General features: G+C 33.5%; 1 protein-coding gene across 1 annotated transcript; it reads left to right on the plus strand.

The window, feature by feature from the left end:
• Positions 1-10,596, plus strand: LOC126823878 (protein phosphatase 1D). Its single transcript, XM_050552926.2, has 5 exons — positions 1-342; positions 2,595-2,770; positions 3,011-3,191; positions 3,696-3,901; positions 5,385-10,596. Exons 1-5 carry the CDS (start codon positions 39-41, stop codon positions 6,444-6,446), a joined length of 1,929 nt encoding a protein of 642 aa, XP_050408883.1. The 5' UTR covers positions 1-38; the 3' UTR covers positions 6,447-10,596.
• The last annotated feature ends 3,474 nt before the right edge of the window (positions 10,597-14,070 follow it).

Below are 14,070 nucleotides of genomic sequence, written 5' to 3' on the forward strand. Positions count from 1 at the left end.
ATTTCATGTCGGACAACGGTACACACTTGTGAAAGAAAATGACAAGCCACAAAATAGGTGTTAACCTGAGGGTTTCAGGAAATTGTAACCAAGGTGGCAGAAAGTATATGGAAGATACCCATTCGTTTAGATTTTATAAAACTGATGGAAAAGACTACGACTTTGCTTACTTTGGTATCTTCGATGGTCATGGCGGATCCGAAGCATCGCGTTTTGCGAGGGATAACTTGTTGGACGAAATTATAAAGTACGACTGTTTTTGGAACGACAACGATGAAGACGTGCAATGGGCTATAAAGTCTGGTTTTTTGGACACACACAATGCTATGTGGAAACAATTAGGTAAGGTATTTTTCTCGAGCTGTTGTTATGGTAGGCCCACGTAGTTGTACAACCTTTATACAACTCAGCTGACTGAAAATCATTTCTCCGTCAACAACAGAGTGATTTGACCTATCATCAGACGTACAATTTGGTGAAGATGGGGAGTTCCTGAATAAAATTGAATAGTGTCATAGGTTTTAGGGTTATTCATCGTATGGTTTGAAACATCTACAAAACCTCACACACTGTTTATTTTTTGGTATTTGAAAATACAAATCGCGCGCATTTTCTCATCCGGCCATGTTTTCATATTTTGATTTGATAAGAAACCACCCAACGTACGATGGAGACTGGTTTCCTTGACTGTTTATAGTAATTATAGACAGAACGAGCCATTTACAGTTTTAGTTTATATGCAATTGTTCTTCAAGGAATATTGGTAAATATTTTGGAAACCATGGTGTATCCCCAAACAATGTCAAATAGATCATGACATTTCATAAAGATTATTTTGAGGTTGTCGAGTAAACGTGTGCAGTCGGGTAGTATCGCGTCATCACGGATGATCGATTCCGCGAAGTATTGTAAGGCCAAGGTTACTATACTGGGTTTCCCCTACTACAACACCAATTATCTCCAATACATAGATATTATAATACCGTATATGGGGTATTTTCACAAAAACGTACAAATAATCCTGACAAAAATGGTTTACCCAATATTTGATATAAAATTTTTGCTACCAGTACCATCCCCCAAAAAATTATATATTATATTGTACACATCAGCATGAAAGTACCTTTTTTGGGAAAATATATAACTTATAATTATTATAAGGTTATTATTCAATCAGTATCATTTTATCATACATGTATGTTGTCAAAATACTCAAAATGTCCATTCCGTTATGTGGTAAAACTTCACATTCTCTGCTGTTCAATTAGCCATCCAATAGTGCTGAATAAAATGTCCTATTACTATTAGCTATTTAATGAAGAAATAGAAATCAGCTATATCAAATATTGTTTCTGTCAAAATTTTGAGAACAATTTGTCTTTTTCGTTAATGCTTTTTTAGTGGAGTTAACCATATGCCCCGTTATCAAGTTTGTCACAAGGCATTACTAAATTTAAATCAAAGACAATGTTATTGTCAAGCAGGAATATATAGAAAGAAACAATTTATAGAAAGGAAAATCCAAACAATTAAGTTGATTGCACATTGTTGTCGCACAAATTGTATGTCTCTTCTGTTGGTCTGTTCCAAGACACAAAACACTGACTGAAGTGATTGAGAGGTTTTCACTGAAACAACCAGGGAATAAGGTTGTCAAAGCACTCTGTTAATATCATGCATGTTTATGCAATGTGAATGAGTGCAGGCAGTCAAAGTATGTCTTTTCTGACCTGTTATAAATAATGATAATGGAAAAGATTTCTTGTAATTTGTATCGAGATAGAAAAAACAAAGGGTATTTTGTTAAAATTATAATACGTTATCACTTTTTTATGCTTTCTATTCTCTAATGGTATTCAAGCATTTATTTAGACAACTGGAGCCAAATTAATTACTTTGAATTTTTTGTCTTTTCCATTATGTCTTTTCCATTATGTCTTTACTGTTAACATTCTTACAAATTTTGATTTTGTTAAAATTTTGTTATTTTTAACAGCCCTGTATATGGTTATTGCATATACTTCCTCTTGAGTTATAAACCTACATACATGTACGTAAAGATTACTACAGTGAAAATGTCCTTAAAAATTCTTAGTTACTTTTCAAAATTTGTCTTTAACATTATTTGTACATTTTTGTGAAAAATGCTAGTACAGGCCAAGCCTTGTAAATCTACGGCAAGCCACCTGGGAACGTATCTGAAAAGAAAAAAAAAGCACATATCATACATGTACCTTGAGCGTATGGTCAGAGAGAATATACACAAGATGGTAATAAAAAGATGAAATGAAATCCAAAGAAATCAACATTTTTAACCTTGTCATTTTAAAATAAACTTATTAAATATAACACAATGAATGAAAATAGAAAGATGTTGTCCACTAATTATTGGGGAATGTCCTGTCAGGCTGTGTGCTTGAGGTCAAGAATATTAAGGTTTAAATTTAAAAGTGCTTAATGTGTTGAATTGGATATACTGTATTGTTAAATTAGACTGACAAAGGGAGGGAAGTTACCAATTCAGTTCTTTTTCTTACACATGTTAGTTTTTTAATCAAAATCTTATAAAAAATCTTATAAATGTATTCTTGCAGATAAATGGCCAAGGAGGATGTCAGGTTATCCAAGTACAGCAGGAACAACATGCAGTGTTGCATTTGTAAGGAACTCTAAAATATATATTGGTCATGTAGGAGACTCGGCTATAGTTTTAGGATCAGATATTGGCAAAAAGAATGCAATTATTATGAAGGCAGATTGTTTAACAAAGGTGAGTAAATTGGCAAGAATGGGATTTTAGTTTTGTGACATCTTCCTGATTTGTTATGATCATACAATATCCAAGAGATTTCATAATTATTTTAAAGTTTCATAAAGGCACTAATATAAGTAACAATAAAAAAAAAGCAGTTGGGCTAAGCTAAGATTGAACCTTTGACTAAAGTAGATATCAGTTTCAAGTTTATTTCATAGGACATTATGCCATAAATGAAGACTTTTCATTTTGTAGGACCATAAACCAGAATGTCCTGTAGAAAAAAAGAGAATAGAAAATAGTGGTGGAGAAGTAGTAGCAAAGTCTGGTGTACAGAGAGTAGTGTGGAATAGACCAAAATGGAATCATAAAGGTCCTATACGACGTAGTACACCCATAGATAAAATTCCCTTTTTAGCTGTAGCTAGATCACTAGGTAATTATTTATTCTGAGACTTCCAACAAGATAAGAGGTCAAAAATTGGTTTACAATCCATGGTTTCGAAGTTGGTAACATATACTGCCATGACCATTTTGAGTTGAATTAATCGAAATGTCTCGGGGACCAATCAATACATTAACCATGCCGTAAAACTAACATATTTTACAAAACTCCCATTTTCAAAATGTGACAGACAATAAAATTTTGAAGGGAAAGCACTGTTACAATCTTTCATATTTAGATCAAGCTCAAAACATGAGCTGATTAAATTTTCAATAGCTTTTGTCGTAAAACAAAATATGATAAATGTTCTGTGGCAGTGGGTCATGGGCTAATGACTGCAGTAGCACTGCTGGCAGTGGGTCATGGCTACAGTAGCACTGCTAGCAGTTTGGCGGGGATTGTGTACCATAATGCTTGGTTTAATTAAAAGCATTTGGCATTTAATTTGGTTTCTTATATAATTTCTCATTGTGAAAATATGAATGTTTATTTTAGGTGATTTATGGAGTTATGATTATTCTACAGAAGAATTTGTAGTGTCACCTGAACCTGATGTTAGTGTTCATCGTATAGATCCTTCCATCAATAAATGTATTATACTAGGATCCGATGGTTTATGGAATATGTTGTCACCAGAAGAAGCTGTTTCTGTTGTAACAGATTTAGAGTATCACTTTGAAGATAGAGTAGTCTATGATCCCGTAAGATTTTTATCCACAATTATTTTGAACTAAAATTAAAAATAGTAAACTACATACAGCAATTTCTTCCACAGTGATTTTAAAGTTAAAATACAAAATTGTATGCTTTATTACTAAAGTAAAATCGAATATGAAGGTCCTGTATAATCATTAAAACTACATGTGACACATTGTATGTGTCAGACAGACTTTTATAATAGTATTTGTATTACATGTAGCTACATGTAATGTTCCTAACATATGATGTGTTAAAGTTGAAATGTTGTTGAATATTGTTGTCACCCCTTTTTGTCCATCTGTCCATACATGTACATTTGTATTGTAATCAGAGGTCGCAGTCACGCAAAAATCTGGTATTTCATGCATTTTTTTCAAAATAAACGCAGATATTGACAGACACTGCGTAATTTACACGCAGAAAATTTCCCCGACGTGAGAATAATTAGATTATTCTATGTCGTAGTTTGTACAATTTATGTGCTGCACCCGGCATTTATACACCTCTACTGCATGTAGTCTCCGTAGTTTTTTATATTTCCCCTTATTTCATTCTTAAGTTCATGGCAGTAAGCCTACGTAGATATCCTATTGAAAGCAATAAAGCGCATTTCATACAAGACTTGGGATTGGCTAATACACGATAAACTGTTTACATTCAGCCAATCGAAGTGAGAGATTGATATGACTGCCGTCAACCATAGACATGTCGTTAACCTCCAGTTGTCATTAGACTAAAAGAGGCTCTAAGTCAAGCAGATGTAGAGGGCAAAAACGCAAAATTTTGGAATGTCTGCGTATTTTTATGCAACTCAAAATTGATCCACTGCGACCTCTGATTGTAATTGCTTGGGAATGCACTAGAAGCCAAAGTTGGTCCAATAGACTTGAAATTTAACATTTTTAGGTTTTTTTGTTGATAAGCAAAGAATCCTATTGATTTTCAACAATTTCCAATACTTTGCTGAAAATATCATCAGATGTAAGCTTACCCATTTAAGTTCATGTGACGAAAAACAGCTAAAGTTATCATCTGATTACCGGTTCACATGTACATGTTTTGTTTTATTTTAGTACCTTGAAGAATCCAACAAAATTTCATGTACATGCATTTCTGATTTTAGTGTCTTATAATTACTCTTGTTTACCTACTAAAGGGTTTAAATTTGACAACCTTCATGGACAGCTTGAACATCTTGGCTGCTATTTGTGCATGTTTCGTTGCCTGACAAACTATCGTTTTGCTAGTTGCGCAACTGTCCTGCATACATCCGTATCATGTTTGATATTAGAAATTTGGATGCCATTTCACAAAGCATGGGTGAGACTAAAAGTACTTGTAAATCAAATATTTTAGTTTTACATGCAACTCTATTGAACATGGGTGTATGTAACTTTATAATAAGTGAAACGGACCCAATGGTAATAAAATATGCCTTTAGACGTGTATATTTTACATTTATAAATCTATTTTTTCCATTTTTAGACTGCCACAGTAAGTTACTGGATAAACCCTGCTGAACGTTTAGTGTCTCTTGCATTAAAGAAATGGAAAGCCAGGAATCTACGTGCCGATAATACAAGTTCTATAGTGGTATTCATTGATCCACTAGGTCCTAGTAGATTAACTATTCTCAGGAAAAAGAGGGAGGAACATTTTAGCAAAATTCAAGATCACAGAAGTGCTGACAAAGAAAAATTATCTACGTCAGTAAATAATGACAGCTTGATTAGTAAAGAAAGCCCTGCAACTCCCAACTGTGAGCCAAGACCTGTGATATTACCTAAAAGTGCCCCTCCAAAATTAGTGCCTCATAAAGGAGATAATTGTGTTTTATCTAAAAGCAACGACGAATCTCATTCTAATTTGGATGCAGTCGAGAAAGGAAATATAAAACGTGCTAGAAAACTTTCACTGTTCCCCCAAATTGTTAATTCTGAAATGAATGACAGTGTACAAGCAGGAAGTGCTGCTACTTTTGCAGCTTTGAAAGACCCCCTAACACCAGTTAAACACGACGAATCAAAAGAGTCCTCTAGTGAAAATTCTGAATTCTCTAGATTTGGTGCTTTGAACATTGGTATGCATTCTATGAGGTTACGGAAATCGGACAGTATATCTAGTGTTAAAGATTCTAAAACCAATAAATTAAGTAATCAGGTTAACCCAGGTGTTTTACGCAGCAGCAGTCAAAACAGTGTACATGTTAAAGGTGACAGGTTGCCTAAATCATGTCCTGTTCTGAAAAAGTCTGGTTATGAAAATGGACATAACATTCGATTAGTTACACGGTTACGTGTCAGAGATCAGAACAATTCTCATTCCATCTTATTAAGTGCTAAGAATCTACCAAGTAAAAAATTAGGCAATGGTACACCTGGCAGCAGTCGTAAAACATTGCTAAAGGCAAAACTTGTATCTAGAAAAGCAATAATTCAGAACAGTGCAATTCAAAGAACAAACAAAAGTATTGGTGGTATCAAGAGAAAAATTGAAGATAGTGAAGATTGTCCTGTTTCTAAACGACTGCGGGGAAGTCATCCATAATTTTTTAAATCATAACCTAGACATACATGTATTTGCCTTAATTGACATGCCTTCACTTCAGGAAAACAAATTATTAGGCCATACATATAAAAAATAAACTGGTTTGCATATACGGTCACAACTCATTTTTTATCATGGGTATATATTTTTTGTGTTAAAAAGAAAGGTACATGTAAGTCTATGAAACGTTTTCTATTGAGTTTTGAAGTGTCCAGTAGGTTTCAGTTATCAAGCACACAATCCTGATAAATGACTCTTGATGATCATAACTTGACTAATTGTTATCAGGGAACTGAATTTAAAGATCTAGATAATAATTATTCTGCAAACTGCATCTAACAGTAAAGCTTAGACATACATGTACATTGTATGTAATACTAAGTTGTAACACAAGAATTGGTAATTATGTTAGCAGTCTGATTAAAATACATAGAGGATATTTGTCGTTTTAGAGTGAATAACATATTTTATTTCATCGAGAAGCAAGAAAACTTATATTGTCAGCATTCGTGAAAATATAAACGTTTTCTTGCTTAGAGATGAAATAAAATATGTTATTCACGACAAAACGACAAATGTTCTATTTATTTTATGATTTTACAATCATTTTAGGTAAAAACAACATGGACTACTGCTAGCCAGTGGAATAACACTTTTATTTCACTGATAAAACGCGGTATTCCACTACTGATCATAAAATAAAGATCTGTATTTTGTTTCGTTTTTTTATACTTTCGATGGCCTCTATTCAGGCCTCGAAATGGTAACCTGTCACTCAAAATTATCAAAGACCAATCTCATCACACATCATCCATACATGATAACATGTACATGTGGGTACACAAACACTCTTAAATTGTTTAGGTCTTTACGTACAACGGAGTGAAATGTAAACCGTGCAGATGACGGTTTTTCACAGAATTTCCGTGCTTAGTTCTTTCACTTGAGAAATGATTAATTAAATGTACGTGGCGTGGAGGTGAGTATTGTCTTAAGTCAATTTACTGGAACGTCGAGTAAAATTTTGTCTACCTGTCAAGTAGTTTTACTTCCTACCTGTCAGACGTAAAAATCGTCTGTCCCTGACCAGTACAGATGAACATTTTGATCCATGCCTCTACTACATGAAGATCTGACCAGTTGTAGTGGGAGGTTGCGTCAGAGGTCATGCGAGCGGCTTTCAGACATTGATTAATCAATCATCGTTGACGTTTCTAGTGGTTTACCCACAGTTCCGTGCGCAGCACGCCAAGAACTTGCCCTAACAGACCAGAAAGCCTCTTACATAACAACTCTTCCAGATCCTAGTGTTGTGAAGAGAAGTAAAAACGAAATTTTGAACTATAAAAAAAAACGAAACAAAATAGGATCTGTGTTTTAATCAGATTGTTTTGTAAGAATTCCTGTAAACCAATAATGTAAATGTAGAATCTTAATATTTTGATGCTTATGACAAGTCATTTAGCCGCATAATCCTTTGACAAAGAAACATAAATATAAAAACCATCCTTCCACATCAGATTTTTTTGGGGGAACAATTGTCGGAGAACCGAAATATTTTTTTTGTATGGCCTTATAAAACTATTTTTGTAAGATTTCATTTCAAGTTCTCTACATTACTTTACAAGAGAGGTACATGTATATTCGTGATAATTTCGCTTCATATGTATCATTTACTGGACTATGTTGAAACTGAGGTAAAAATTTATATATTAACTTAATAGTTAATGGCAAGGCCATCTAATGTCAGGTATTTGCCATGCAAACTTAATAATGCATTTTCATGTGCCCTCTTATTTTTATTAATTTGCAAGGGGCTGAAGGTATTCTTCAGTAACAAGTGGAAATTACTGAAACTGATTATTGATTTGAATTTGATACAAATCACTGATTATATTGTAAATATTACATAACTTATTTCAATAAACTTGGGTTCATCAGCCATGGTGATTTTGTTCCTGACTGTTACATAATAAATTCCTGATATTTTATTTCTTACTTTACTCCATGGCTTGTTGCTAGTGCTCTACATGTACAGATGTGTATGTATAAGTAAATTCAAAACATATCAATACGTCAACCTGGTTCTAGAAACTATTGTACTATTTTATCAACCTGGTTCTAGAAACTACATGTATTGTACTATTTTATCAACCTGGTTCTAGAAACTATTGTACTATTTTAGGCATAGAGACTTGGAGTGAGTCACAAAGTGAGTAATGCTTAAGTTAATTACAAAACCTGTATGCTTTCTACAATGTCTAAATTTTAATAGGCAAAAAACAAGTAACTAAAGAAATCTGAGGTGGACTACTTTATCAGGATTTCACATAAAACTTACAATCAAGTTCAATTTGAATCGATTGCATTAAGTTTCATGATGGTAACCAAACATTTAAAAAAAAATTCTTTGGTCTGTGAGTAACTGCCCATTATTGACTTCATGCTGCTTCGTTATGCATCTAAATTCAATAGAAATAGAAATATTACCAATATCTGAATTTCTCTTTATTTTACCAAATCAGAACAACTTTTCCAAGAAATTATAATGTCACAAAGTATTTGCCTATATTTAGTAACCTGTTTATTGCCTATTCATTTCACATTTTAATTTATATAAAAAATTATTTTTGGGAAATTTTTTGGTTTTTGTGTTTGGAAGGTATGGTACTTAAATATGTACTATATGTACAATGTATGTATATTACTATCTTCGTTACAAAGTAAAAGTTGCTCTTAAACTGAATTTTATTTTGTACAAAAATCTATTTTATTATTTTGAAACATAAGTTAATTTAGGTTTTTATGTGTATTACCTTTTATTTTCATAGAACAAGTTATTTTGATAGATGTAAATTATTGATGAGGAACTATATAATTAGTCATGTATTTTTATTAGTTCTGAACTTAATAGAAAATGTATTATTCAGAGAAAGAATCCGTAATTATATTTCTTTTAATTTGATGTATCTAAATAGTTTAATTCTGTACTCTATCTGTAACTGTTGTTTTGTTTGTTGAAATGGAAGAGATTTTAAGTTTTAATTTAACTATACGATTTTAAATTTTTATTATTAAAACAGTTTTGAAATTGTTGAATTTTAGATAATCATTACACTGTTACTGTTATGACATACATGTATAATATTGGCAGCTATAATAATGTATCCATGCCTCTATTGTAAAGACATACTGTATATTCAGATTGTTACTTGCTCATTTGAAATCATTAAAAAGAATAAATTATATTAATATGAAAATGTTTAGTCATTCTAGTACATGTATTATTGAGTTTTGTTTAAATATAGAGATTTGAGTACGGTATGGTTAATCTCATTTTCACAGTCTATGCATTCCATATTATGAAGATTCCAAAACATGAGAAATAACCTGTTAAGATAAATGACTCTCTTGGTACATGTACAACCCGTACTCCAGTTTAGGAATAATCCAATTTTATATCTCTTCAAATTAACTTGTACATGTACATCAACTCAATGAAACAACTTTTTATCATTGACATTTATTAATCAATTCACACACTCTTCAACTGAGTAATATTCAAATATAAATTTTTGGATAAAAATTTGTGGTGTTTCCACAGTAGGCATTTTATCCGGAGCAAATCAGTGATTCATAATATATTTAGGATTGCAGCTTGAAATTTTTTTTATCTTCAGGACAAATTGGCACAACTACACAGACCAATATTGCTTTATGCTGTGGTACTGATTTACATGTATATATGTGTAGGCCAGTGAACAACGATTGAGACAAACATTTAATATTACGGTACTAAACACAATGAAAATTTTGTTCAGAGATCAGCATATTAAAACCAAATTATACTTCTATGCAATATTTTGTGTCTACAGCAAACTAAGTCTTTGTTAGTGTTAATAGTATTTTTTTCCTATGTCCAGTGCATATTATATTTAGGCAGAGCGTATCTGTATATTTAATTATTATATATGTATAAACTATTCCAATTTAATAACCACATGTACATAATATAGACACTGTATATTAATTTTCATCCATGAATGTAGTGCTGTCAAACCACCAAATCTGAAGAATTATTTTATGTTTAACAAAGAAAGGTTTTTTAAATATGAAAGAAATGTATGAATTGTTAAAATAAAATTATTAAAGCAGCAATGCACATTTATTTATTTGTAGAATTTGTCAAAGTTGATCCAGATCTGGGGGAAAACAAGCCAACAGTGAGGCTGATGTCCCCTGCTGAAATCCCAAAATAAATAGATGACACATATTAATTAATTGCACATTTATCTTTTTCAAAAGTATCAAGCAATCAAACTGATTATCTATGCTTAATCTAAGCATAAAATATTCACGATCAAACTCAATCAGGTTTTGAAGTACCTCTCCATCAGTTAGAATCAAAGTTATCTTGACCCAAAGCATCGACCAATGAAATTGCCTTGCTTTAGCGGGAAATATTAATCATTGAACTCAGTCAAAACATTCATGTAATGAACATCTATACCTCAATTAAAGGCAGAGTTGTTATATTCCAAATTGCTTATTGCTACTTAGCCTGAGCATAAAAAGCATTCACCTAATAGACACCTGTACCAATTCTGAACATTCTACCCCCATTAGAAGGAAAATTATTGTGTTCCCAAGTCTCAACCAATCAGATTAAGTGGGGATCACATGGGTAAGACGCTGGCTCGCTAGCATTGGACGAGAAAGTTCACCCAGATTTTCCTGCGTGGTTTCCCCTTGTCAGTGATGGAGGACGGAGGACCTGACAAGGACAGCTGTCTAGTCGTTTGAATATGACGAAAAACCGAGGTCCCGTGTACAAATTGGCGTACACGTAAAAGATCCCTTGGCAGTTGGAATTCGATATAAGAGTAGGCCATAGCGCCGCTGCCTGGGCAAAATTTTCCTCATAGCACACTGTATGGCGTATGCCTGTCTTCATTAGCCCAGTTTAGGAGCAAAACAGTAGGACGATAAACCCCATTTCATTTCATTTCATCAGATTAGGTCTCTGCTTTGCCTAAACAGAAAATGGTCAGCATCGAACTTTGTTAAGGTATTGATGTAATGAAATTATACATGAAGTTTCACCACTATCACTCAATTAGACAATTAGAATCAAAGTTGTCGAGCTCCAAAGTCTCGACCAATCAAATTGCTTATCGCTCTGCTTATTATCAACCAAGTCATTGATGTGATGACTCTATACACCAAGTTTCATCACTCTCACTTAATTATCATGTCCCAAAGCATCAACCAATCAAATTGCTTATCTCTGCTTACCCCAAGCAGTAAATACTTATCCGATCTGTATGAAATTTATATGCATCATTGAATTTCAGCAATTTCCGTGAATTACTTCTAGAGTTATGGCCCTTGTTTCATTGTGAAAGCCCTAACGAAACCTATTGAATTGTAACAGTAATGGTCCTTTGTTGATCCTTGTGAACATTCAAACTGTATGAAATTGATAAATCTTGTAAATGCTCTTATTACCTACAAAAGCATAAATAAATTTAGCTGCTGTGGGCGTATGTTTTGTTGCCAGGCACCCTATCTTCATTATCTACTTTTGAACTATTATGGCAGGAATCTCTTTATTCATTTGATCCGATATGTGCATTTCTATACGCCCACATTGAAATGTGGTCGTATTATTGTCGTCGCCTCCGTCGGTCCGTCATTTACAATTGCTTGTGGACGCTCTAGAGGCTAAAGTTAATATCTGATTGACTTTAAATTTATACACAGTGTTTAAGGTCATGAGACGAAGAAGCCTATTGATTTTCTGCTATTTCCGATAATTACTTCCAGAGTTATGGCCCTTGATCACTTCAAAAAATCTTTTGGACGCTCTAGAGGTCAAAGTTAATATCCGATTGACTTTAAATTTATACACAGTGTTTAAGGTCATGAGACGAAGAAGCCTATTGATTTTCTGCAATTTCCGATAATTACTTCCAGAGTTATGGCCCTTGATTACTTCAAAAAAATCTTGTGGACGCTCTAGAGGCTAAAGTTAATATTCCATTGACTTTAAATTTATACACAGTGTTTAAGGTCATGAGACAAAGAAGCCTATTGATTTTCAGTGATTTCCGATAATTACTGCCAGAGTTATGGCCCTTGATCACTTTGAAAAATCTTGTGGATGCTCTAGAGGCTAAAGTTAATATCCGATTGAGTTTAAATTCATACACAGTGTTTAAGGTCATGAGACGAAGAAGTTTATTCATTTTCAGCAATTTTCGATAATTACTGCCACAGTTATGGCCCTTGATCACTTCAATAAATCTTGTAAATGCTCTAGAGGCTAAAGTTAATATCCGATTGACTTTAAATTGATACAGAGTGTTTGAGGTCATAAGACGAAGAATGATATTGATTTTCAACGATTTCCAATAATTACTGCCAAAGTTATGGCCCTTGATCACTTTGAAAAATCTTGTGACCCTCTAGAAGCTAAAGTTATCATCCGATTGACTTCAGATTGATACACAGAGTTTAAGGTCTTGAGACGAACAAGTATATAGATTTTCAATGAATTTTTATGACCTGAACAGATGTTAAAAGTTTCCTATACTAAACGTTAGCATGGGACAAAACTTTATAAAAAAACAAACAAATTCTAATGGTTTTCTGATAATTACTTAATCAGTTGTTACTCTTAATCAGATTTTAATGTATAATAAATGTTTCTTTACTGAAAAAAGTAAAAATATGTGACAACTCTTGTTGACTGCCCAGACGATTTTAGCTGCTGTGGGCGTATGTTTTATTGCCTGGCAAACTATCTTTTGTTTGTGATGTCTGTACATTGTGTCTTTCACGTAGTAGGTTTGTCTTGCGTAATTGTTTGTGTATGTTGCAACCCCCCCTGCATTTACTATTACATAATGGACCTTTAATTAACAATGGTTGAAGTCGTGAAATAATAAAGGGAGCGAGAGAAAGAAATGGGGTTTAACATCCACTCGACACAAACTAGGTCATTTTGGGACTAATACATGGTTCAATTTAATTTCAATAATTTACTTGCGCATAGGGGTCTTTAGCAGTGGGAGGAAACCGGGGGACCCAAAGAAAACCCATGAGGTTGGACAGGCAACCCTACTCCTCGTCACATACAACCATAGAATCGAAACCCCACCAGTTGACTCAATGACAGCGCGCACATGCTAACCATTCCGTCATCCACCCCCTCCCCCAAATAGAGGGAGCCACGGTGGCTCAGTGGGTAAGATGTTGGCTCGCTAACCTAGTGGTCCTGAGTTTGATCCTGGTGTTGGCCAAGAAAATTTGTTGTGATTTTCCTTCACGGTTCCCCCGTATAGCACACTGCATGTTTTCTTTAGCCCAGTCGGTGCAGAACAGTAGGATGTTAAACCCCATTTCATTTCATGAAATAATTACCCATCTCACCATCCTAAATACATTATGACCATTCTCAATACATCTGAAAGTAGATCACAATTTATTTCTCATATGGCATCAGTTCTAAATCCCTATGCATCACAGCACTATGACCATAAGGCTTCAATCTGATAACCATCTTGTACTGGCATGATCATCAACATTTCGATCCACAGCAAATTTGAACACTTTTCAACAA

This window comes from Patella vulgata, chromosome 6 (genome assembly GCF_932274485.2).
Source record: "Patella vulgata chromosome 6, xgPatVulg1.2, whole genome shotgun sequence".
In the NCBI taxonomy this organism is placed as follows: domain Eukaryota; kingdom Metazoa; phylum Mollusca; class Gastropoda; family Patellidae; genus Patella; species Patella vulgata.

Coding starts and splice junctions, on each gene's coding strand:
- LOC126823878 (XM_050552926.2), top strand. CDS start 39: ATGACAAGCCACAAAATAGGTGTTAACCTGAGGGTTTCAGGAAATTGT. Junction 343..2,594: donor TGCTATGTGGAAACAATTAG/GTAAGGTATTTT, acceptor GTATTCTTGCAG/ATAAATGGCCAAGGAGGATG. Junction 2,771..3,010: donor AGGCAGATTGTTTAACAAAG/GTGAGTAAATTG, acceptor TTCATTTTGTAG/GACCATAAACCAGAATGTCC.